The 22,707-nt window shown below is 37.1% G+C and overlaps 1 protein-coding gene across 4 annotated transcripts in view; it reads right to left on the reverse strand.

Annotated features, from left to right (window-relative positions):
* VPS45 (vacuolar protein sorting 45 homolog (S. cerevisiae)) overlaps positions 1-22,707 on the reverse strand; it is an 85,172-nt gene that overhangs the window by 53,982 nt on the left and 8,483 nt on the right. For 2 of the 4 annotated variants that reach the window (XM_011973637.1, XM_011973638.1), the window contains exons 4-13: positions 20,968-21,047; positions 20,297-20,365; positions 20,050-20,187; positions 19,177-19,287; positions 15,501-15,635; positions 14,994-15,107; positions 14,105-14,272; positions 4,623-4,781; positions 4,314-4,421; positions 3,388-3,509 (exon numbers count right to left, since the gene is read on the reverse strand). In XM_011973637.1, the coding sequence (XP_011829027.1) occupies positions 3,388-3,509; positions 4,314-4,421; positions 4,623-4,781; positions 14,105-14,272; positions 14,994-15,107; positions 15,501-15,635; positions 19,177-19,287; positions 20,050-20,187; positions 20,297-20,365; positions 20,968-21,047 (1,204 nt within the window). The remainder of the gene's footprint in view (positions 1-3,387; positions 3,510-4,313; positions 4,422-4,622; positions 4,782-14,104; positions 14,273-14,993; positions 15,108-15,500; positions 15,636-19,176; positions 19,288-20,049; positions 20,188-20,296; positions 20,366-20,967; positions 21,048-22,707) is intronic. The other 2 variants (XM_011973639.1, XR_001005328.1) reach the window with 2 other exon arrangements.

Here is a 22,707-nt window from a genome sequence, read left to right on the forward strand (position 1 = left end):
AGGCGGAGCTTGCAGTGAGCTGAGATCCGGCCACTGCACTCCAGCCTGGGCGACAGAGCGAGACTCCGTCTATAAAAAAAAAAAAAAAAAAAAAAGAATACGTAGTATTGTACTGTAGTTTAGGTAATCAGCCCTCTATTAATAGATACTTGGCTTGTTCCTAGTTTTTTTTGCTATTACTTCAGTGAACATCCTTGCTTAAGTATCTTTGTGTACTTGCCAGGAATATCTATACAGTAAGCTTTTAGAAGTAGAATTGGCAAATAAGAGTATTTTCAAGTCCTTTGCAGTATTCCTTCTGTTAGGCATGGCCAGGAGGTGGTATAGGTATGTTCTGTGACACTCACTGTAGTTTTGTAACCATTTCTTTGCCTTCTTCCTTCAAAATTTCCACTATTTTAGAAGCTCATAATGTAGTTGCACCGCTTTTTCCTGACTTCCTTTCCTGGTCACTTTTATTCCCTGAAGACTTTAGCTCTGGCTTACTTGTCCTCCTTTTTCTCCTTCTCTTTTCAAGATTTTCAGTGACTTTAACATCACTGTGGATTACTCATTTAACATCCTGGTCTCCTTAGCAATCCTGATCTTTTCTTCTACCCACTACAACCACCCACATCCATGCTTACAATCTAAACTTCTTCATTACTTCTTCTGAACCCCCTATGAAATCTTGAATTCAAAATATCTTTATCCAATAACTACCTCTCAGCTTCCAATTTACCTATACTAATACTCTTCTGTAATAATTCTTTGGCCTCATCAAATCTCCAATTCATTCACCAATACCTTTCTCATGATCCAATACACTCTCCTGTTTCCATTTCCCCAAATCCTAGTTGGACCCAACTAGTTGTCTTTTCCACGTTTAATCTGAAGCGGTTCAAAATTTCCAGAGGAAAGACACACAATTAAGCTTACTGGCTATATTTTAAATCAATGACCATAAAACTCTCTAGGCATTCAACCTTGCCTAGAACTCCTACTTATATTTCCCTACTAAACTTGATTCCTAGCCTACAGGATGACTGTTCCACAATGTTTTTTCTTTATACCCCTTATGTTAGCTGGTAACCTGGCATATTTTACTGAGAAAAATCAGACATGATGACCCCAGAGTCTCACCATCAAAACTACAAACCTATTGTATCTATACATATTGCTTTCTCTCCTGTTAAAATGAAAGTACCTCTGCACCTATCACAGGCAATCCCTCTATTTGTTCTCTGGATTCCTTAAGGACTTCACTTCTGTAGCACTTTCTTTCTCTTTTGCATTACCTATTTGCTCTTCTTTACTGGATAATTCTCATTGGGTTACACATATGCTCCAGAACCTCTTTCTCTTGAGCCCACAATTTCTTCTAGATACCACTCCATTTCTCTTCCTCCTTTATGCAATTTTTTTTTTTTTTTTTTGAGATGGGGTCTCACTCTGTCGCCCAGGCTGGAGGGCAATGGTGCAATCTCAGCTCACTGCAACCTCCACCTCCCAGGTTCAAGTGATTCTCCTACCTCAGCCTCATGAGCAGCTGGGATTACAGGCGCCTGCCGCCCACGCCAGGCTAATTTTTGTGTTTTTAGTAAAGACGGGGTTTTGCCACGTTGGCTAGCCTGCTCTCAAACTACTGACCTCAGGTGATCCTCCCGCCTTGGCCTCCCAAAGTGTTGAGATTATAGGCGTGAGCCACCATGCCTGGTCTGGTTCTTTCTTATGACTCAAAGCTCATCTTAAATATCACCTCTCAGATAGGTTCTCTCTCCATCTAAAGTAGTCCTCCCCACCCCTACAATTACTTTGAAGCTTATTACCCTATTTATTTCCTGGATAGCACTTAGTAAAATTATATTCTTCATTAGTTTACTTGTTTACTCATTGTCTCTATGTAAGTTCTTTGAGGGCGGGTACCTTGTCTTTCCTGTCACTTCTATATTGCCAGCATCTACAACAGCTCTTGACATACTGAAAGCATTCAATCAACATCTGTTGTATAAAAGGACAAAGCAACTGAATTATTAACTATATGCATACTTAGGTTATAGTGACAAATGGTAACAGATATTGACAACTGATAAATGTGCATTTTGTTCAAGGAATATAATTTTGAGCTTTGTGTGGGAATGAATTATGTAAATTAGAAAGGTTTTCTGCTGTGTACTGATCACGCACAGTACATTCTTCTGGTGGCCTATGGTTTCCCTTTGGCAATAAATAGCTAATTTCTTGTTCAGTAATTCTTATATAAATTCATAAGCAAATTAATGTTTTTATTTATCACATTAATGCGAAAGTTCAAGAATAGTTATGTTTTTTAAAAAGCCTCTCAGATAGGTGCATAACTTTGGGCTGGCGTTCATTCTTCCCACTTAGCTGACAATTCTGGATCTTGATCCCAAGGTCCTTAAACATTTTATCTGAATGAGTGTCTCTGAATTTAACACCAAATGTTCTGCCTCTCAACCTTGGACTTTTAAAAGATGATTTTTTTTCCTGTTCTGTACCAAATTACAGAAAAAAATTTTTTAAAGGACAACGTGAAAAAATACACTTTATCACATAAAAGAGTCATTTACGTATCTCAAAACATTTTTCCCATTCAGAATCTCATTAGGTTTATAAAACACTATACTTCCAAGGCTCTTAGATGTTTATTAACTGAAATAATAGAACAATTATGTCAACAGTAAAATTTTCACATTAATCTATCCAACAGGATTCAAGTATATATGTTAGCCCCTTTAGATAACATGTGGTCCAACTAAGAAATATAACAATATAATTTTTAACTAGGTAGAATTTATGTATACAATATTTAAAATTTTGGGTTGGCCTAAATAAGTTGTTCTGGATAAGTTTTGTTTTTATTAAAAATTAACCACTGGATTAAGATGACAATTATTGCTTCCTTTAGTTAATACTCAAAAAGAAAGCCATCCTTTGCTCCTGTGTAACAAATGTACTTTATTAATTAGGTCTCTCAGTTTGTGTGCTGGCAACATTTGGCAAAGTCCAGTCCTCAGTAAAAATAGTAACAACCTGCTCTGGAGGGCAATCAGGCAGCAAGTCTATTTTTGGCCTTAATGTTTGAAACACCAAATGCCAGATGCCATCGAACAGAACCTTAATTGGCATAAGTAAACTGGTTTGATACTGAAGTACAGAAGGATTTGAGGCACTCCAAAACACTTGTTTCTTTAGTACAAAAGAAATAAATGTTTCAGACTTAGCAGAGGAATTCATATCTAATACTGACATATGTAAAACCAAAAGAATCTTAACAGAAGAAAGGAGAAGAATGCTATAACCTCAGCTTTAGTGCTTAACATTACTCTAAATTTTCTATTTGTTCAGTGTTTCTGGCTTTTATTATTAATATCTTTGTTAGCTTACCTGTCTCTGAGTGTGCTGGGGCCTAGATAAGGATATAGGTTTTCCTTAAGCCTTCCTTTGATGAGATGATCCAGCGTTTCATGTAGGAAAGGTTGATGCTGTGTATATACATTTTCTACTCCCTAAAACGGGAAAATGGTTCTTATGTCATTTTTGGGAAACTAGCAATACAAGAATTAGTAATATTCATATCAGAAAAGGATATACACTCAATAGAGATTTCATGGGATAGATTTAAATAGGAACTGTGGTAAATTTCACAATTATTTTAATCAGTCAGAAATGTTCTAATCTCATAAAAATTACTCTGTAATTTAGGGCTAGTTATTGTAAAGGAATTTTTAAAAATGGGATTGCTTAAATCCTTTATCATGTCTTCACTGCCTCTTACCCTTCTGTGAAAATGTTAAATGATAGGTAGAGCAAATAAAAGGAAAGGATCATGTACAAAAAAGACTGGAAATACCCAGGAAAACAGAAAAACTTCAGGAAACATAAGAAAGGCTAGCAGATTAGAATTAATTTTTGAGTATTTTAAGAAAACAGTTAAGTATTTTTAAAAGATCAAATGTTTGCTTCATCTTTAATTTCCTTAAGAAACTACCTAACAAATCTTTAATTATAAACAAATGGAGTAAAATATCTGTGACTATCAGAACCATTTGTCTTTTTCTTCTTGAGTATTTCCCGGAAATATCTCCAGTTATTTCCCGCCCAGTTATTTGGTCCAATGCTGATACAGTTCTAATACAGAAAGCACTAAAAGAAAAAGCTTTCAAGAGGATGTCAGTTTTAATTTCATTTAATTGACATAGTACTAAATTAGCAGCAATCTTCAAGATACTTTGAAGATCATATTCATTCACTCTCAGCCTCAGGGGCTTCGACTGTTCTCACTTAGGAGAGCATAGAGGAGATGTCTATACCTTCAGTCCTTTGAGGAACTGTTTGGTGATAGCCACAGCATCTTTGGGGCTGAAGAGGTCACTTCCTCTGACTCGTTTACCACCATATTCAACAACTGCAGACACGAGCTATTAAGAGAAGCAAATTTTGATTGCTTAGGGATCAGGAAGCCCATTTCATAAGAAAATATTTTATTAAGCAAACAAAAATGAAAATACAGATTTATACATTTCTGTAAATAAAAATAATATGATTTATCATTTGTTAGAGCTAAGAATATAATAACAGAGTTGGTTCCTGTTTGGTGGGCTAATATGGAAACTGGTTACCTTTCGATACTTCTCAGAAACACCTTTATTCCTGAGGTCCATCATTAGTCCTGGCAGGCTATTGCTGCTGTGTCGCTCATAATGTAAAGCATAAAGCATCACCAGGCGGGCAGCATCAAACTCTGTCACTTTGGGGTTCTGCAGAAGCCTTTTTACATTCTGAAGAAAGATAGAACTTATATTTATCCCCCTTTCACTTGAGTGATCTGTTGTACAATGCCTTAGATCTAATAATTATTGAATGGTAGTGATACATCACTACTATGACAATTATAAGTCATATACTTAGCAACTGTCTCAACTATAGAAAATTAAATGCCTTTTGTCCAAGGTAAGAATTAAATAAGGAAATATATTTCCATTGTAATTGCTTTGCGACAAAAATGAATTTAATAATGGGTAGTTCCACTTTTCTTTTCTTTTCTTTTTTTTCTTTTCCACTAGCTGAAGTTGTAATTTCCTTGCTGAAAGAAGGAACTATTTCCACCACTTGAATCAATACAGCACAACAAAACTGACTACTTGATTTGCAAACCCTACTGCTTTCTCTTAGTAATAATGATTGACCAGTGAAATGGAGACAAAGTTGGTAGAATTTTACACAGACTGGGCTTAATCTCTAAGAAGCATCAGAACATGTCTCAACATGGTTGACAGAGGTAAGTATGTAATAGCACGTAATCTCTAAATTTAGTACTTAATGATTTTAAGAGGCAGGTACCGACAGAAAAGGGGGCCAGGAGAAGCCATGTTTACATTTTTTAATCTTCATATTCAGGACCTTCCATATAGTACAGATTTATATTTATTATACAGCAGAACAAATAATTTAATTTAAGTCAACAAATACTTTTTGAGTCCCCATAAGACAGTATCATGCACTGTTGCAGGCACACAGATAAGTTAAAGACAATTCCTGTTCCCAGTGAGTTCACAGTCAATGGGGTGAACGATGATCAAAGTAATATAATTTATTCTGCTACATACATGTTTCTTTAATGTACTTTAGTTCTGTGAGATGAATAAATATGGAAATGGTGTCAGTTTAACACAGAAGGCATATTGTTTCATATGTAATTTTTCCAGAATGGATACGCTTTCTTACGATTAAAGGGGAAGCCTTACCAATACCTTAAGAAAAAAAGATGATAATCCTACAGACGTGTGTTCTGCAAGAAGTACTTGGTTTTGTAGCTTCAAGAACTGTTGCACTTTCCACTGTGTTATGCTAAACAGGGAAAGGGCAAGTGCAAATACAAAGGATGCAAATATATTGCACTGTGTTAAAAAGCAAAACAAAACAAAATAACAATCAAACACTGATTGATGAAGAAAGCTATCTCCATATGGTATTTTTAATTTTGACAAAGTAGTCTTTATGAGAAGTGAGTATTTTCAAGACCTTATAATTTGAAGAAAACATGAGACCCAGGAATAAGGCTGCAGAGGATGGACTGGCTCTATTTCTAGGTGCAAATGCCAGTGGAGATTTAACCATGCTAGTATTTTTATTATAATTGTTACTATTTTTATTAGGGCTCTGATTAAAAAATTATATGAATTTTTTATTTCTTTTTATAGTCATGTAGATTTTAAGTGGTCTGCTTATAACCCTATATTCTCATAACCCTTTTTTTAGTGCATGTTTTTATAGAATGTGAGGTTTTTCAGGAACAAATATGTGGTGTTATAACAGAAACATATGTATGTAAAAAAACAAAAGAAAACAAAAAGCAAAAGCTGAAAATCAGTGCAAAAGAGGAAGGGGAGAGAAAGGGGAAGAGAAAATATACTGGGTTGTTGAGAAATTAGGAAAGACTTCATAAAGGAGGTGACAATTGCCAAAGGTCCTGAAGAATCAGTAAGTATTGGAACCAGTGTGAGAGACTAAAAACAGTGGCACTATCAAAATAAATATGGAAATCAGAGGAAGAAATGGCTTGGGTTGAAAGGCTGGCAAGAGCCTTAAAGGGCACTGAATTCTGAGGACATAATTATCAACTATATGATTACAACTTACAAAATGTTTTCACATACATTATCTCTTTTGTACCTGACAACAACCATGTCCAATGTCTAAGAGCTCTTCTGTTCACACTGACTAGGGACTATGATGATAATGGGGAACCTCCCATGTAGCTTTCAAGTACAGAGTTCTATGAGAGATATTTCTATTGTTGATTTTTTGGGTTACTATTTCACTACCATCATCCTTAAGGGATCAAAAAGGGAGAAACTTCTGTAGATTTTGACCCCAAATTTGTAAGATTTTTCTTATTTTTTTCCCTTCATGGTATCTTCCCCCCTAGAGCAGCCATGGAATACAGCCCATTTAGGGTACCTGCTCAAATGTTCCACTATTTTCTACTATAATATGAAGAAATTTCAGGTACAAATTATGTATGTATCTCAATCAACAGCATAAGTTTAAAACATTAAGAAATCTCGTTGGGGACCGGGCGTGGTGGCTCACGCCTGTAATCCCAACAGTTTGGGAGGCCGAGGTGGGTGGATCACTTGAGGTCAGGAGTTCGAGACCAGCCTGGACAACATGGTGAAACTCTGTCTCTACTAAAAATACAAAAAATTAGCAGGGTGTGGTGGCGGGCACCTGTAGTCTCAGCTACTCAAGAGGCTGAGGCAGGAGAATAGATTGAACCTGCGAGGCGGAGGTTGCAGTGAGCCAAGATTACGTGCCACTGTACTCCAGCCTGGGCGACAGAATGAAACCGTCTCAAAAAAATAAATAAATAAAACATTTAAAAAATTTTTTAAAAAGAAAAGAAATCCCACTGGGGATTTCTGTTGTTACTTTTCTTATAGGCACAATGTCTCATTTCCTGCCCTTGCAGTCACTCTCCTACCACCTTTTCTGGCTGATCTGTCTCTGTACTTTTAAGCAAATCTGAGAAACCCAAGTAACTATAAATTCACAAAACTGGTATGATGACAGTCAAAGACTATTTGCAGTAATCAGTCTCTGTCCTTTTCTAGTTACCTTCACATAGATCTTGACTCTTGGCTGTTTCTTATTAGAGATAAGTGTTGGTGATAACGTGGAGAAATAAGAACCCTTACACACAACTGGTGAATGTAAATTAGTACAGCCATTATGGAAAACAGTATTAAGGTTCCTTAAAAAATTAAAAATAGAACTACTATATGATTTAGCAATCCAACTACTTGGAATATATCCAAAGGACATGAAATCAGTATGTTGAAGAGATATCTGCATTCCTATGTTTACTGCAGCACTATTCAAAATAGCCAAGATATGAAATCAACCTAAATGTCCATCAACAGATGAATGGATCAAGAAAATGCAGTATTTAGGTCAGGCATGGTGGCTCAGGTCTGTAATCCCAGCACTTTGGGAGGCCGACGCAGGCGGACTGCTTGAGCTCAGGAGCTGGGGACCAGCCTGGGCAACATGGTGAAATTCTGTCTCTACAAAAATACAAAAATTAGCTGGGCATGGTGGTGCATGCCTGTAGTCCCAGCTACTGGGGAGGATGAGGTGGGAGAGTAGCTTGAGCCTGGGAGGCAGAAATTGCAGTAAGCCAAGATTGCACCACTGCACTCTAGCTTGGGTGATAGAGCCAGACCCTGTCTCAACAAAAAGAAAAAAAAGAGAAGAAGGAAAAGAAAATGCAGCATACATATATACATATATAATGAAATAGTTACTACTCAGCCATGAAATAGAATGAAATTCTGTCATTTGTGGCAAAACAGATTAACCTGGAGGACTTATATTCAGTGAAATAAGCCTGACACAGAAGGACAAATAGTGCATGATCTTACTCACATGAGAGTAAAAAGTTGTTCTCATAGAACTCATAGAAGTAGAGAGCATAATAGCAGTTACCAGAGGATGGGATGGTGAAGGATAGGGGTGGTTAGAAATTGGTTAATAGGTACAAAGCTACAGTTAGAGAGCAGGAATATGTTCTGGTGTTCTACTGCATAGTAGGATGAATAGAGTTAAAAGTAATGTATTACATATGTCAAAATAGCTAGAAGAGAGGTTTTTAAATGTTCTTATCGCAAAGAAAAGACCAATGTTTAAGGTGAGGGATATGCTAATTACCCTGATTTGATCATTACACAATGTATACATGTATTGAAACATCACATTGTATTCCATAAATCTGTACAATCATTATGCATCAATCATAAACAAAATCCACTTCTATTCCTTGAGACTTGGTACTGGTATTCAGATTGCTTGGCTTAACTCTTAGTTCTCCATTGAGGACTTGGCCCAGATCTGACCAGACCTACTTTGAGTAACTATTTTGCCTACTTTTGAGCCCTTAGGACCCAACTCATGGCTCAGGTCCATGTTCTAGCTAGAGGTATCTATTCTCTCATGAAAAGAAACCTGTAGGAGGCCGGGCGCGGTGGCTCAAGCCTGTAATCCCAGCACTTTGGGAGGCCGAGACGGGCGGATCACGAGGTCAGGAGATCGAGAACATCCTGGCTGACACGGTGAAACCCTGTCTCTACTAAAAAATACAAAAAACTAGCCGGGCGAGGTGGCGGGCGCCTGTAGTCCCAGCTACTCGGGAGGCTGAGGCAGGAGAATGGCGTGAACCCGGGAGGCGGAGCTTGCAGTGAGCTGAGATCCGGCCACTGCACTCCAGCCTGGGTGGCAGAGCGAGACTCTGTCTCAAAAAAAAAAAAAAAAAAAAAAAAAAAAAGAAACCTGTAGGTACAAGCTGAGTTCTTTCTTTTCTTTCAGCTGTATCAGTCCTTGGAGAAGCAGGACCTTTTTGTCTGCCTTGATCCCACTTTATCTTTTGGCTTCATTTTGAAGGATTTCCCTCATAGCTACTTATCAATTTGATTGATAGTGGCCTACGTTACACTGAGATTTCAGGGCACTAACCAGAGAAGAGGAGAAAAAAGAATCAGAGAGACTTATAATTACAAAGCAGGTATATGCTATACGGTAGTATTTATCTGTTGGAAAATAACTGAATTACATAATAGCCTTGTGACTATTAGAAAACGATACTGTCATATTATAACAATGACTGAGTAAAGAGCAAAACAGAAAACTGTCATCTACTTAAGAAGACAGGATTCAAAAACCTTGCACTGAACTCTAACATTTGTGTGGGCCTAATCAAGGAATAGGAAAAGAAAAGGAAAAGAAAAGCAAAAATAGTGTCTTTGGAGATCAAGTTTCCTAAAGGAACTAACATTCATTTATAAGATATCAGTGAGAAAACCATTCTTCTTTTCTGATATTTAGAGATTCTTCCATTGTTTCTGGCTGAACGCTTTTCTACTTTTCTGTTTTCTTCTATCAAAACTATGATGAAGCAGCAGAGCAAGAAGAAATCATTATGACATACACATATTTTAAACTATTATACAGATTACAGATGGTCTTGGTAATTAAAGATAGTCTCCATTTTTTTTTGTTTTAGTTTAACCTAAAGAACAGGATCCCTTCTTTGTTATCTACTATAGTAATATAGTAAAGTCAGAATATAACAAAATAAACCAACAGATTAGGACAGTAAGATGGAATTGGCAGAAGTCTTCTACATGCTGATCTGATAAAAATGAGCCTAACAGTCTGAGAGAACAGTGTTGTGTGAATATAAAAAGCTTATCTGGGAAAAATGATAGAAAGCAGACAAGACCCAATTCTACTGACTGGTAAATACATCTGAGTCAGTATTCCTTTTCTTAATGACTAGTCAACATAAAATTTAGCTTTGCAGTAGATCTTCCGCTGATCAACACTGTTTCTAAAATACTGGCTAAATGTTGTTTTAGAGTAAAAGGATCATTTTTACATTTAATTAATCAAAGTAAAACTGCCAGTCAGTTCAATGTGTCCCAACCACTTTTCTTATAATTTTAATGAGTGGCAAAAACAAAAACAAAAAAACACTTTTAGGAAATCAGAGAGATACGAGGCTATCAATGAACTAAAAAACAAGTCTTGGATGCCATTAAGAAAATTAAATGTATCATCAAATAATAACACTCGTAATGTTGGTAGTTAATGTTTCTTGAAAGCTGTAAGTACCAAGTACCATAAGCGTTTTACATGTATTAGCTCATTGCACTCTCACAACAATTTTGAGGTAAGACTGAGGCTTAGAGTGGTTAGGAATTATTTTCAAACCCAAGCCACCAAAGGTCCAAGTTCTTAGCCACTACTCTATACTGCTTCAAATAGAGCTCTTACTCCTCATTTTTCTAATAAATATTGATTGAGTCCTTATTAAGTATCATTAATAGGATGATTTGAGATCTTTATGCAAGGTCAGGAAAAGATATAAAATAGACTGGTTCCTCTCTCCATATGAAAAGCTGTGATATGACAACACAGACTGGGCATTGGGGGCAGGGTATGGGGAAGATGGTGAGGGTGGAATTGCTCACTTTCTAAAGATGCCTTTTCTTCATGGTATGGCAAATCTTCATTACTAATCAAATAAATCTCTTCTAAGGATATGTATATGTTTCAGTGGTAGTAAATTTCACTTTGGTTCTAGTGAAATTCTTTCTAAATGAAATTTTCATTAGCCTACAAAATAATGGTTAGAATGGCAGCAATTTTTAAGTTAACTTTTAGCAATATGTGAACTTTTTTTTCTTGTCATGATACTTACTATTCAATAAAGCAAATCCCATCTCTACTCACAAACCTCATTTCACTGCTTCATGACATATTATCATCTAAGGTCAAGCCAAGGAATGCTATAACCCCTCTAGAAGTCAGGCCCCTGACATCCACTTACTATCAAACAAAAGATTCCTTTATAGACTATTTAAGTTGTGTTGCCAAAGAAGTCCTTTATGATGGGGGGACTCCAAATCAACTACTCACTGTAAAATCCCAATACCCTAGACAAGAAAACCTTCAAAAGATAAGTTTTAAAAATAAAAAGTGGATCACAAATATAATTTATATTTTTAAAGTGACTATTTTTCTTTTGAAGTGAACATAAAAATAAAGTTTCAGACAAGTTATTACAATAACTTTTTCTAATTGCTTTCCATATGTAGAGAGATACAAATAAAGACAGTAAAACTGGTTAGTGATTAAGTCTGGTTCTACTGTTTCCAAGGGAAAAATCAAATGATAAACAAATATAAGAAATTAAAATGTAGTTATGGGACACAATTTTGTTTTTTATTTAATATGAGGCAGAAAACTCATTTTTTTGGTGATAAATATCAGGACATTTCTATTAGGCCCACAAAACAACTATAAAATATTATTAGTAGTGTTGTTTAAAGGCCATGTTAAATACATTAGGATACATCTTTACAAAGGATACTATTTAGTGATTAAAAAGAATGCGACTTTAGGTTCTGATCCAAAACCCAACAACAATAAATCCCAGTAAAGACCCTGGTATAACTAGAGCACCCACAGGTAGACTTTTTTCTTTTGGTTGCACTATGTGTAAAAAAAAAAAAATCATGCTTAGAGGAAGGGAACCAATATTTACAAAACACCTATTAAATGTGAAGCATTTTACATATCTCATTGAATCATCGTAACAGTCGGAAAGTTTGAAATCATTATCCCCAAGACTTGGGCAAATTAAGTAATTTTCCCAAAGAAACTTTGGTAAGGAGAGGTAGGATATAAGTCAGGCCAGTCTGGGTCCAAAACCTGAGTTGTTTCCAATATACCAGGTTGGCATTATCTTATAGAATAAAGTGGAACTGTAGCTGGGAAAGAAAGAAGCTAAGCTTTAGAATATAGGGTCCTATTAACAGGGAAATCTGCTTCTTGTAAGTGGCTTAGAAATGGCTATTTCCTAAAGGACTTGTATTCCTAAATTACTTGTCAGTGACATCATACTTTGTCATTTCTCAGGAATCATGGAATTACCTCTGATTTATTCTATCTTTATATCCAGCCTGTCATTTAATTTCTTCTCCCTTTGAAATGTTTTTCAGTTCTGCCCCTTGCTGTAGATTTTTGCTACTATCACTGTAAGTCTACAAGTCTCTCTGACCTGTTTTTTCACCTCTAAAGCATCCTTACTAGGTTACATTTCCTAAAATACTGCCTTCACCACCTCAACTTTCTACATAAGATCCTATACTGGATCTCTTTGCCTATCCCAGCAGGTATAAATTCTTACAAGCCTCTTCATAAAGCTTGTAAACTGTTTTTTGTTTACCAATTCAATTTTATCTAATTCTGTTTCATACTCACTCTCTACAGGTCAAACTGTTTATTACTTCCTGCATACTTCTACATCTTTGCTTTTGCTGTTCCTGACTGAACTCCTCCCCCAAATTCTATTCATTCTTTGTGGTCCATCCTAATCTTGCCTTCTCTAAGAAACTGTTCCTAATAACCTCAAAACCTGTTACAGTCAGTATTACAATTATGACTTAATTATCATCTTGAAACATTATCGAATTTTTTCTTGTGCTTTAGTTTTGTGTCTTCAACTAGACTATACATTTCTTGAGGCCAGAGTCTGATTATATTGCTATTCTAAAATCCTCTGGGAGGCCCCATCATTTTAAGATTAAAGCCCAACTTTCTTCCAATGGCCATAACCTGGCTTCAGTCAGTCTTTCTAGTCTAAGACCACTCATCTTGTATCCTGTACTAGCCACACTGAACTATTCTCTGTTCCCATATATATATTTAAATATATGTATATTTCAAATATAAATAATTTATATATAGAAAGAAAAAAATATATATATCAATATTTATTTCTTCACATCTTCATGCCTGCATTCTCTCTGCTGAGAATGTTTCTTCCTTTTCCCTGTTTGATGTTATTTTCCCTAAGAAGTGCTAAGAAGCCTCATCCTTTGGGAAAACAGTTGTCCTTCCTCTGTATTTCCATATTCCTTTGTAAATACCTCTAATATAGCACATAGTGCATGGTGTTACAATTGCTGGTTTAAATTTCTTTCTTCCCGACTATAATGTGGTATCTTATTCATCTTTGTATTCCTAGATCCTCACAGCAGTAGTATGTACATATAGCAGGCATCAACATGTTGGTGCGATGAAAAGCAGACTTCAATAATGAAAAAACTTAGATAATACATTTTAATACGCGTTTTATCTTTTAAAGTCTTCCTAACCACTCTGTAAGATAAGTATTAATATACCTATTTTACGAATAATGAAACTGGCTCAGAGATTAAGTCAACAACTCCACATCACAAAGCCTGTAAGTGGTATACCAAACACTCCAATCCAGATCTTCTGATTCTAGTTTAGTGCTCTTTCTAGTAGACTAGGCTGCCCTCATACTAATTAACTGAACGCTTAAGAATTGCACATTACACTTCTCTTGTGTCTCTTTTTATAGATCTATCTTAAACAATATCAATTTGTGTTCTCATCTCAGCTCCTTGTCGGACTAAATTCCATGTTGGCGAAGAAGGATTACTTGCCTTTTTATCTCTTGCTCTGCCTGGCACAGTGCCTTACACATAGTAGGTGCTCATCAAATTGGACTGACCTGGAGAGCACTAGAATGGTCATTTTGACAGGCCAGTTCTTGCTCAACCTCTGAAACCTCCAGCAGATTCCGCTCACTGACCAATCGAGACAATTCTCCAACCACTGTCACATGCTTTGAAACAGTCCCAGACATTTTCTTGAACTGTGGATAATTCTCAACAAAGGCCTGCCATGGGAAAAACATCAATGAGAGGTTCTGTTATTTTTTGACCAAGGATAAGCATGTATTGAATGGGGGGGTAGGGAAAGCAGGGGATGTTTTTCAGCCCTGATTAAAGCATCTACAACTTTCAGCCACATGGCATTTTGTTATGCTTAAGAAGAGAAGAACTGGTATATGTTGGTAGACTGTTTGTTTTTTTTTTTTTTTGAGACAGAGTTTCGCTCTTGTTGCCCAGGCTAGAGTGCACTGGCGTGATTTCGGCTCACTGCAACCTCCCAACCTCTGCCTCCCAGGTTCAAGCGATTCCCCTGCCTCAGCCTCCTGAGTACATGGGATGACAGGCATGTGCCACCATACCCGGCTAATTTTGTATTTTTAGTAGAGATGGGGTTTCACCATGTTGGTCAGGCTGGTCTCGAACTCCTGACCTCGGGTGATCCGCCCACTTTGGCCTCCCAAAGTGCTGGGATTACAGGCGTGAGCCACTGTGCCTGGCAATAGATTGAGTCTTTATATAGTCCAGATATTACTGAAGAATGGAAAGAAGCACATGGTTTATTATGAATTTTTCGCTATATTGTTTAAAGACATTACAGAAAATAAGCCTCAAACCAAATAAAATCAATCAAGGTAGAAATCAGACCCAGAAGATTCCAAAAGTGTTGCTTACATGAATAGTTCCAAACTCTCACATGTTAGTCATTCATGTACGTGCTCAATTTACCTTCATGTCTGCTATTGATTCTAGTTTTTGCTGTTCTTTTGGTTTCTTCTTCTGAAAATCTTCCATGAGATTCTTTATATTGCTACCAATCTCAGCAAAGTTCAGGTACATATTCTGTGAAAAAGAAAGGTGGAAGCACATCATCAACTAGTCTGACTTTCAGAAAATTTAAAAGAAGTGAGAAAGAATTCGGAACGCAGAATTGAAGGGCAGGGAAATTCCATTTTAATTACCAAATTTGGACATTAGCTGGGACACTGGTGATGAATAGCATTACTATTCTCACAAACAGCTACTGGAGGGGAGAGAAGTAAATAACTACGTGATCTCTATGAAAAAAATACTGCTAAAGGGTCAGAATCCAAATCTTCTGCCTTCCCTTGAGAGGCAGTTTATGCACAGGATGCCTCTATCATCCTTTCACATGAAATCCCATGTCTGCCCCCAATATTGATCTTCTTACATAAAAACAACTAAAGACAATTAAAAAAAATTTAAACCACCTACATTAGCATAGAATTCATCATTTTCAGCAGATAGGACCACCTCTCTTAAGTCTTTACTGATCCCCGGCACTCTGGAAAGATCAATCCGATTGTTGTTTATGCCTAGTAGTTCATGGACCATGGCCTGATATGTCCACTAAATAAAGAATTATGAAAAAAAAAGGTAACTGACAAAATATGGAAATAGTAAACATTCAAGAAAACAAAAACTGATAACATTCTTTAGTCTTCTTTACATGAAGATTCTCTAGTTAAATTTTACTAATAATTTGTGCTATCATAAGCATTAAGATTGTCATTTTAATTGACTAAACACTGAAAAAAAGTCAAAATACTTTTAGATTTCACATTTTTGGAAAAAGGGCAGCAAGATTAATATTCTTAATAGAAAGACAACAAATTAGAGCTATCATTAGCTCCAATTTTTTGCCTGTGAATTAAGGGTATATTTTTGGCTTCACAGATAGAGCTATATTGGTACTGCAGTTACAAGCTGTACCATTTCCTGTATGCTTCTGTGGTTTTCTGCAGCATGAGAAGTGTGTTCTTGCAGATTTGAGTGGTACTATATTTATCCTGGGAACACTAATATTATCAGAAAAACCTTGTGAGTTGATCAAAACACTGGGAGATTCAGAAACTTACCTCTGAATCCATTTCATTTTATATTTTTACCTAATGGGAGTTGTGAGGAAGGACTGGTTTCCAGTCTCACAAAATGTGAATTTATTTGGTAAAACTGGAAATGAGAAATCTCCAAATTTTCCCTTTTCACCATTTATGGAGAATAGATTACTTTCAGTCATAGGTCTGTTAGACAAAATGAAGTATTTTCTAGCACGTTCCCTTCTGCATCTAGAATCTAAATGCTAGAAATGTTTACATACATATTTTATCTTAAGAAAATTAGATTTATTAACAAATAATTTAGAAGGTTATAAAAGAAGGTGCTTATTTCCTAAAAGATTTGCCAAAGGAATTCCTGAAAAAGCAAGTTCCATTAGAGCACTTAAAATAAATACAAGGCTGGGCATGGTGGCTCATGGCTGTAATCCCAGCATTTTGGGAGGCCGAGGTGGGTGGATCACTTGAGGTCAGGAGTTCGAGACCGGCCTGACCAACATGGTGAAATCCCATCTGTACTAAAAATACAAAATTAGCCAAGCATGGTGGCGCATTCCTGTAATCCCATCTACTCAGGAGGCTGAGGCAGGGAATCGCTTGCACCCGGGAGGCAGAGGTTGCAGTGAGCCGAGATCCCACCATTGCACTCCAGCCTGGGCAATAAGAGCAAAACTCTGTCTCAAAAAAAAAAAAAAAAAAGTACAACAAAATGTTTTATGTTTTTACAGATAGCTTCTTGTGCATGCTTCTAGCATTTACTCTATAATTAAAATTATGTTTATTTCTCTCATCATTGCACCATGGGCTCTTTGAGGGCAGAAATTATAATTTTTAACCTTTTATCTCTAGTATTTAGTTTAGTACGTGGCACAAAACAAGTCCCCAGTGAAATCTGTGGGATAAATAGTTGCTTTTCTTTGCAAGACAGAATAATAGGCAATTAATTTTCTTTCCACTTTTTGATATTATCAAAAGTTTCTTTGGTGAACATATATTACTCTGAAGTTAGGAATATAAGGTTATTTTATACTACAGAGAAGTTTCACTCCACAGATTTCCCTTAGCATATAAGCTGGGAAGAAACTGAAACATAGATTGTGCCTTTCTCTATAAATACAAAGTCACAGCCAGGCGCGGTGGCTCACACCTGTCATCTTGGCACTTTGGGAGGCCGAGTCGGGCAGATCACTTGAAGTCAGGAATTTGAGACCAGCCTGGCCAATATGGCGAAACCCTGTCTGTACTAAAAATACTTAATACAAAAATTAGCCAGGTATGATGGTGCACGCCTGTAATCCCAACTACTCAGGAGACTGGGGCATGAGAATTGCTTGAATCTGGGAAGTGGAGGTTGCGTGAGTTGAGATCACGCCAACCTGGGTGACAGAGAGAGACTCTGTCTCAATAAATAAATACATACATACATATAAAATCACTATTGATAGAACACCTGCTATGTGCACTGTTCTTATGCTTGCAGGAGAAAAAATAGTCTGCCTTGAAGAAATATGTAACGTAGGAGACGGTGTAAACAACCAAAGCTACAACATGGCAAGTACAGCATGAGACATGAGAGAGACACAAAGGTCTACAGGTCTATAGGAATTTTCAGGAGGTAAGAACAATATCTGACTGAAAGAATACAGGCTTCAAGGAGATGTTGAAGAATGGCTGGATGTTGGAGATGGCTTTTGAGTGTTTTTTTTGAGACAAGAGTTTCGCTCTTGTTGCCCAGGCTGGAGGACAGTGGTGTGATCTCGGCTCACTGCAACCTCTGCCTCCCAGGTTCAAGTGATTCTCCTGCTTCAGCATCCCGAGTAGCTGGGATTACAGGCGCCTGCTACCACGTCCGGCTAATTTTTTTCTATTTTTAGTAGAGACAGGGTTTCATCATGTTGGACAGGCTGGTCTCGAACTCCTGACCTCAGGTGATCTACCTACCTCGGCCTCCCAAAGTGCTAGGACTACAGGTGTGAGTCACTGTGCCCGGTTCTTCTTCTTTTTTTTTTTTTATTCTTTACTATTATTCATATAAATCATTTTATTTATTTATTTATTTATTTTTGGAGACAGAGTCTCGCTCTGTTGTCCAGGCTGGAGTACAGTGGCATGATCTCAGCTTACTGCAACCTTCGCCTCCAGGGTTCAAACGATTCTCCTGCCTCAGCCTCCCAAGTAGCTGGGACTACAGGTGTGTGCAACCACACCCAGCTAATTTTTTTGTAGTTTTAGTAGAGACAGGGCTTCACCACGTTGGCCAGGCTGGTCTTGAACTCTTGACCTCAGGTGATCCAGCCATCTTAGCCTCCCAAAGTGCTGGAATTACAGGAATGATCCACCATGCCTGGCCAGATTGAGTGGTTTTAACAGCAGTATTTTGATAGGTGAAGATAGGAAGACAAGGTACTCCAAACATTCTAGAGTTTAGAAAGCAGTCACAGTAAAAGCATGCTGGCAGGAAACCATGTGGCATTATCTACGTAAGTAGTGAGCTCTAGGTTTCATAAGAGGTTTAGCCCACATTGTGAAGGCTCTTGGATGCCAAGTTCAGGAGTTTTTTAACCTAGTAGGCAAATGGGAACCAATGAAGGTTTTTAAGCCAAGAGTAGTAAGATAGAGCTGTGCTTTAGGAAAAGTTTTCATTGTATTTGTGGAACATTTAGAGTAAGAAGAAATAAAAAGTAGGGAATCAAGTAGATGACTATTTCAATATTCTTGCAAGAGATTAGGGTCTAGACCAAGGCAATAGCTGTAAGAATGGAAATGAGGAGACAGACGGAAACACTGGAAAATAGAATCTACAGAATTAAGAAGCTGTCTTGATTAGGCATGGAGGTACTGGCAGAAAGATATGGGAGGGATGAGGCAGAAGAGTTAATGATGACAGTGGATGGAAGAATCATGATACCAAAACACCGGAAAATGCAAAGCAAAACCAAGAATAGCTAAAAATAAGGAGGCAAATAAGTGGACCATGCTTTTATTTCCATATCTGTATTTTGATGAATATCACTTAAATCATCCTCCTATTATGCCAAGAAAGGGTTTTGTACCTGGTTTAGCAATGGGGTGATGGCATCATCACAACGATCTAAAATAAGGAGCAATGGAGGAACCTCTGTCCGACGGAATTCAAACAGTTCATATTCTTTAGTTATCACTTGCTGTGGGTGAGAAAGAAAGATGGTTTGTGCAACCAACTAGTTACACACAGAGATGATATAAATAGGAAATTAATAAACGCTACATTTAACAATAGTTCTTTGCATCCACATAGATCTTCCATATGAAGGATTCAAAAGTCTCACAAAGTTTAGTAGCATACTATTTAAGAGGTTAGAATTTGAAACCCTATTTTATAAGTGGTTTAACTGGACCAAAAAAGAGTTAAATAGCCTGTGTATGTTTCTTGCGGTAAACCTAAGAATCTTAGCTCTAAATGTTGCTTTTTGTTTTAAATCACATATACCTACCTCTTTGCTTAGAAACCTAACATACAAGGCCGGGTGCAGTGGCTCAAGCCTGTAATCCCAGCACTTTGGGAGGCCGAGATGGGCGGATCACGAGGTCAGGAGATCGAGACCATCCTGGCTAACCTGGTGAAACCCCGTCTCTACTAAAAAAAATACAAAAAACTAGCCGGGCGAGGTGGCCGGCGCCTGTAGTCCCAGCTACTCAGGAGGCTGAGGCAGGAGAATAGTGTAAACCCGGGAGGTGGAGCTTGCAGTGAGCTGAGATCCGGCCACGGCACTCCAGCCTGGGCGACAGAGCGAGACTCCGTCTCAAAAAAAAAAAAAAAAAAAGAAAAGAAACCTAACATACAATCATGTCCTTGGTTGTAAATAAAATGTTGCTTTAGTTTTTGAAATATGATAGAGAAATGAATGGCCATTATGTTTTGGAACCAGGAATAGGTAATGCCATACCTTAACACACTCTGCAAGTCTCTTTGCTGCCTCTGATGAGAGCTGATAACGAATCATGGGACATTTCTTCAGAGATAAAAGGAGAGCTGTAAGCCCTTGAGTTGTTCTAGATAGCTGGGCTGGATCCCAATTTCGACCCTTTTTGTTAAAAACATATATTCAGAGAAAATATTTGAAATTTCTCTTACAAGTCTAATTATTTGCTGAATTAACTCTCAACTGATAAATTAAACCTTTCCTTCCATACCTGACAGCAACCCAAAATATTGAGGGAAAACAAATGTGGGTTCACAGCAATGTAATCACCATAAAATTCCTGCAAATAAAGCACCAAGAATAGTCATTCCATAAACTTCAATTGTATCAAGCAGTAATATTGTCATATGTGATATATAATATGATATAACCAAACTTGGTGAAAAACAGGTGTAAAGAGACACAAAATTGTTCAATTAATAATTGAGTAACAACAGTCAATGTGGGAGAATTAAAATAATTACAAAACAGTAGCAATAACAATAAATCTAAAAAATAAAAGTTGTAAAGGTATACACATTGTATTTCTGGAGACCTCTATGCATACTTATCAATTAGTAAAAATAACATACTGCTAATAGGAGATATAATGTTCTACTCAGATAAAAAAGAACTTTGCTGTCCAATGTGTTGTCATGAGAGAGAATATAATTTAAAACAGGTCATTCTTTTTATTCATTTATCACCTATCACATCCTTCTGAAAAATTCAAAACTAGTTTATCTGCTGCCTCTGAAAACAATATTCCTCACTTATGTGATAAACATATTTAAGTGTTCATAAAAAAACTTCGAGACAGACCTTTCCTTATTTTTTATTTTTAGACTCAAATATTTAAAAAGGGCCAACATACGAGATGTGTTACAGGACCAATATGTTTACCTGAACCTCAGCCACAACTTCCTGTTCATCAGCTTCAGCCAATGACTTCACGTCACTCTTGCTGATCACATTACTGAAATCTGAAACATACGAGTTGGGGTTGACTCAAAGGAGATAATTTCTGCTGCAAGTATATGTAAAAGGGCCTGATAGTTAAAGCCTAATGAATAAGTGACCTTCAAACTGGAATGGGTAGCACAAATATATTTAATCCACAAATTCATAATTTTATATATATATATTAAAAGGACCGCCGGCGGGCACAGTGGCTCACGCCTGTAATCCCAGCACTTTGGAGGCTGAGGCAGGTGGATCATGAGGTCAGGAAATGGAGACCATCCTGGCTAACACGGTGAAACGCCGTCTCTACTAAAAATAAAAAAAAAAAAAATTAGCCGGGTGTGGTGGTGGGCACCTGTAGCAGCCCCAGCTATTCAGGAGGCTGAGGCAGGAGAATGGTGTGAATCCGGGAGGTGGAGCTTGCAGTGAGCCCAGATCAGGCCACTGCACTACAGCCTGGGCGACAGAGCGAGACTCTGTCTCAAAAAAAAAAAAAAAAGAACCACCATCGGAGGGATTGGAGAATGAGAACACTAGGGAACCAAGTCATTTTATTGAAAATAGCGAATAAGGAGAAAGAAGTAAACTTTCATCCTGTGTTTTATATATAAACTGTACTACCAGGTAACCAAATAGATGAGGGAAAATTTTTCTTTGTGAAAATATTCCGGCTCAAAAATAACTAACGAATGTTAATGACAGAATTAGAATATCATCATTTTTTCTAACCCCTAATGAATCAATTGAATGGACCCAGGCATTGAGCATCAGCAGCTGCTAATATCAAAAGAATAAATAGCCAATGAAAGTACACAATACCACCTATAAAGTATTCTCGCCAAGAAGAAATCGAATCTTAACCTAATTAAGGCTCTGTATTGACCTATGAATTTACAGGAACCAGAAGATAGAGGAGTATTTTAAACTTCAAGGAACATGTTAAACTACCCCATGGCGATGCAATCAGCAAGATCCAGACTATGGAAAACTTAACAGTTTCTTCAATAAATAAATTGCATGGGGCAGCAGGCGCAGGGTGGGAAGACCTATACAGAAGATTAAGAAACTTAATCAACCAACAGCAATGTGTGAACCTTACTTTGATCCTGATTTTAAAAAATTGTAAAAAAAAAAAAAAAAAAGAGACAATTTTAAATTTGAACGCTGTTTGAAAATAGTACTAAGAGTTCAAGACCAGCCTAGGTAACATCACTTGAACCTGGGAAGTTGAGTTTACAGTGAGCCGAGATCATGCCACTGCACTCTGTCTGGGTGACAGAGGGAGACTCTGTCTCAAAAAAAAAAAGAAAAAAAATAATTATTTTTCATTTTTAATCTACATGTAATAATGGAAACGTGCTTTTTAAAAAATGAGTCCTTATCTTTTAGAGATGCATACTGAAATACTTATGGAAAAAATTATATAACGTCTTAGATTTGCTTTAAAATAATATTGGTGGGGGAGTAGGTGACAGTATAGCTAAAACAAGATTGGGTGAGGCTCAATAACTGTTGAAACCAGCTGATAGGTACATTGGGACTTATGATACTATTCTACTTTTGTATGTCTTTAAAAGTTCGGTGCGGTGGCTCACACGTGTAATCCCCTCACTTTGGGAGGCAACGGTGGGCAGATCGCACTTGAGGCCAGGAGTTTGAGATCAGCTTAGTCAACACAGT

This window comes from Mandrillus leucophaeus, unplaced genomic scaffold (assembly GCF_000951045.1).
Source record: "Mandrillus leucophaeus isolate KB7577 unplaced genomic scaffold, Mleu.le_1.0 Scaffold139, whole genome shotgun sequence".
NCBI classification, from domain to species: domain Eukaryota; kingdom Metazoa; phylum Chordata; class Mammalia; order Primates; family Cercopithecidae; genus Mandrillus; species Mandrillus leucophaeus.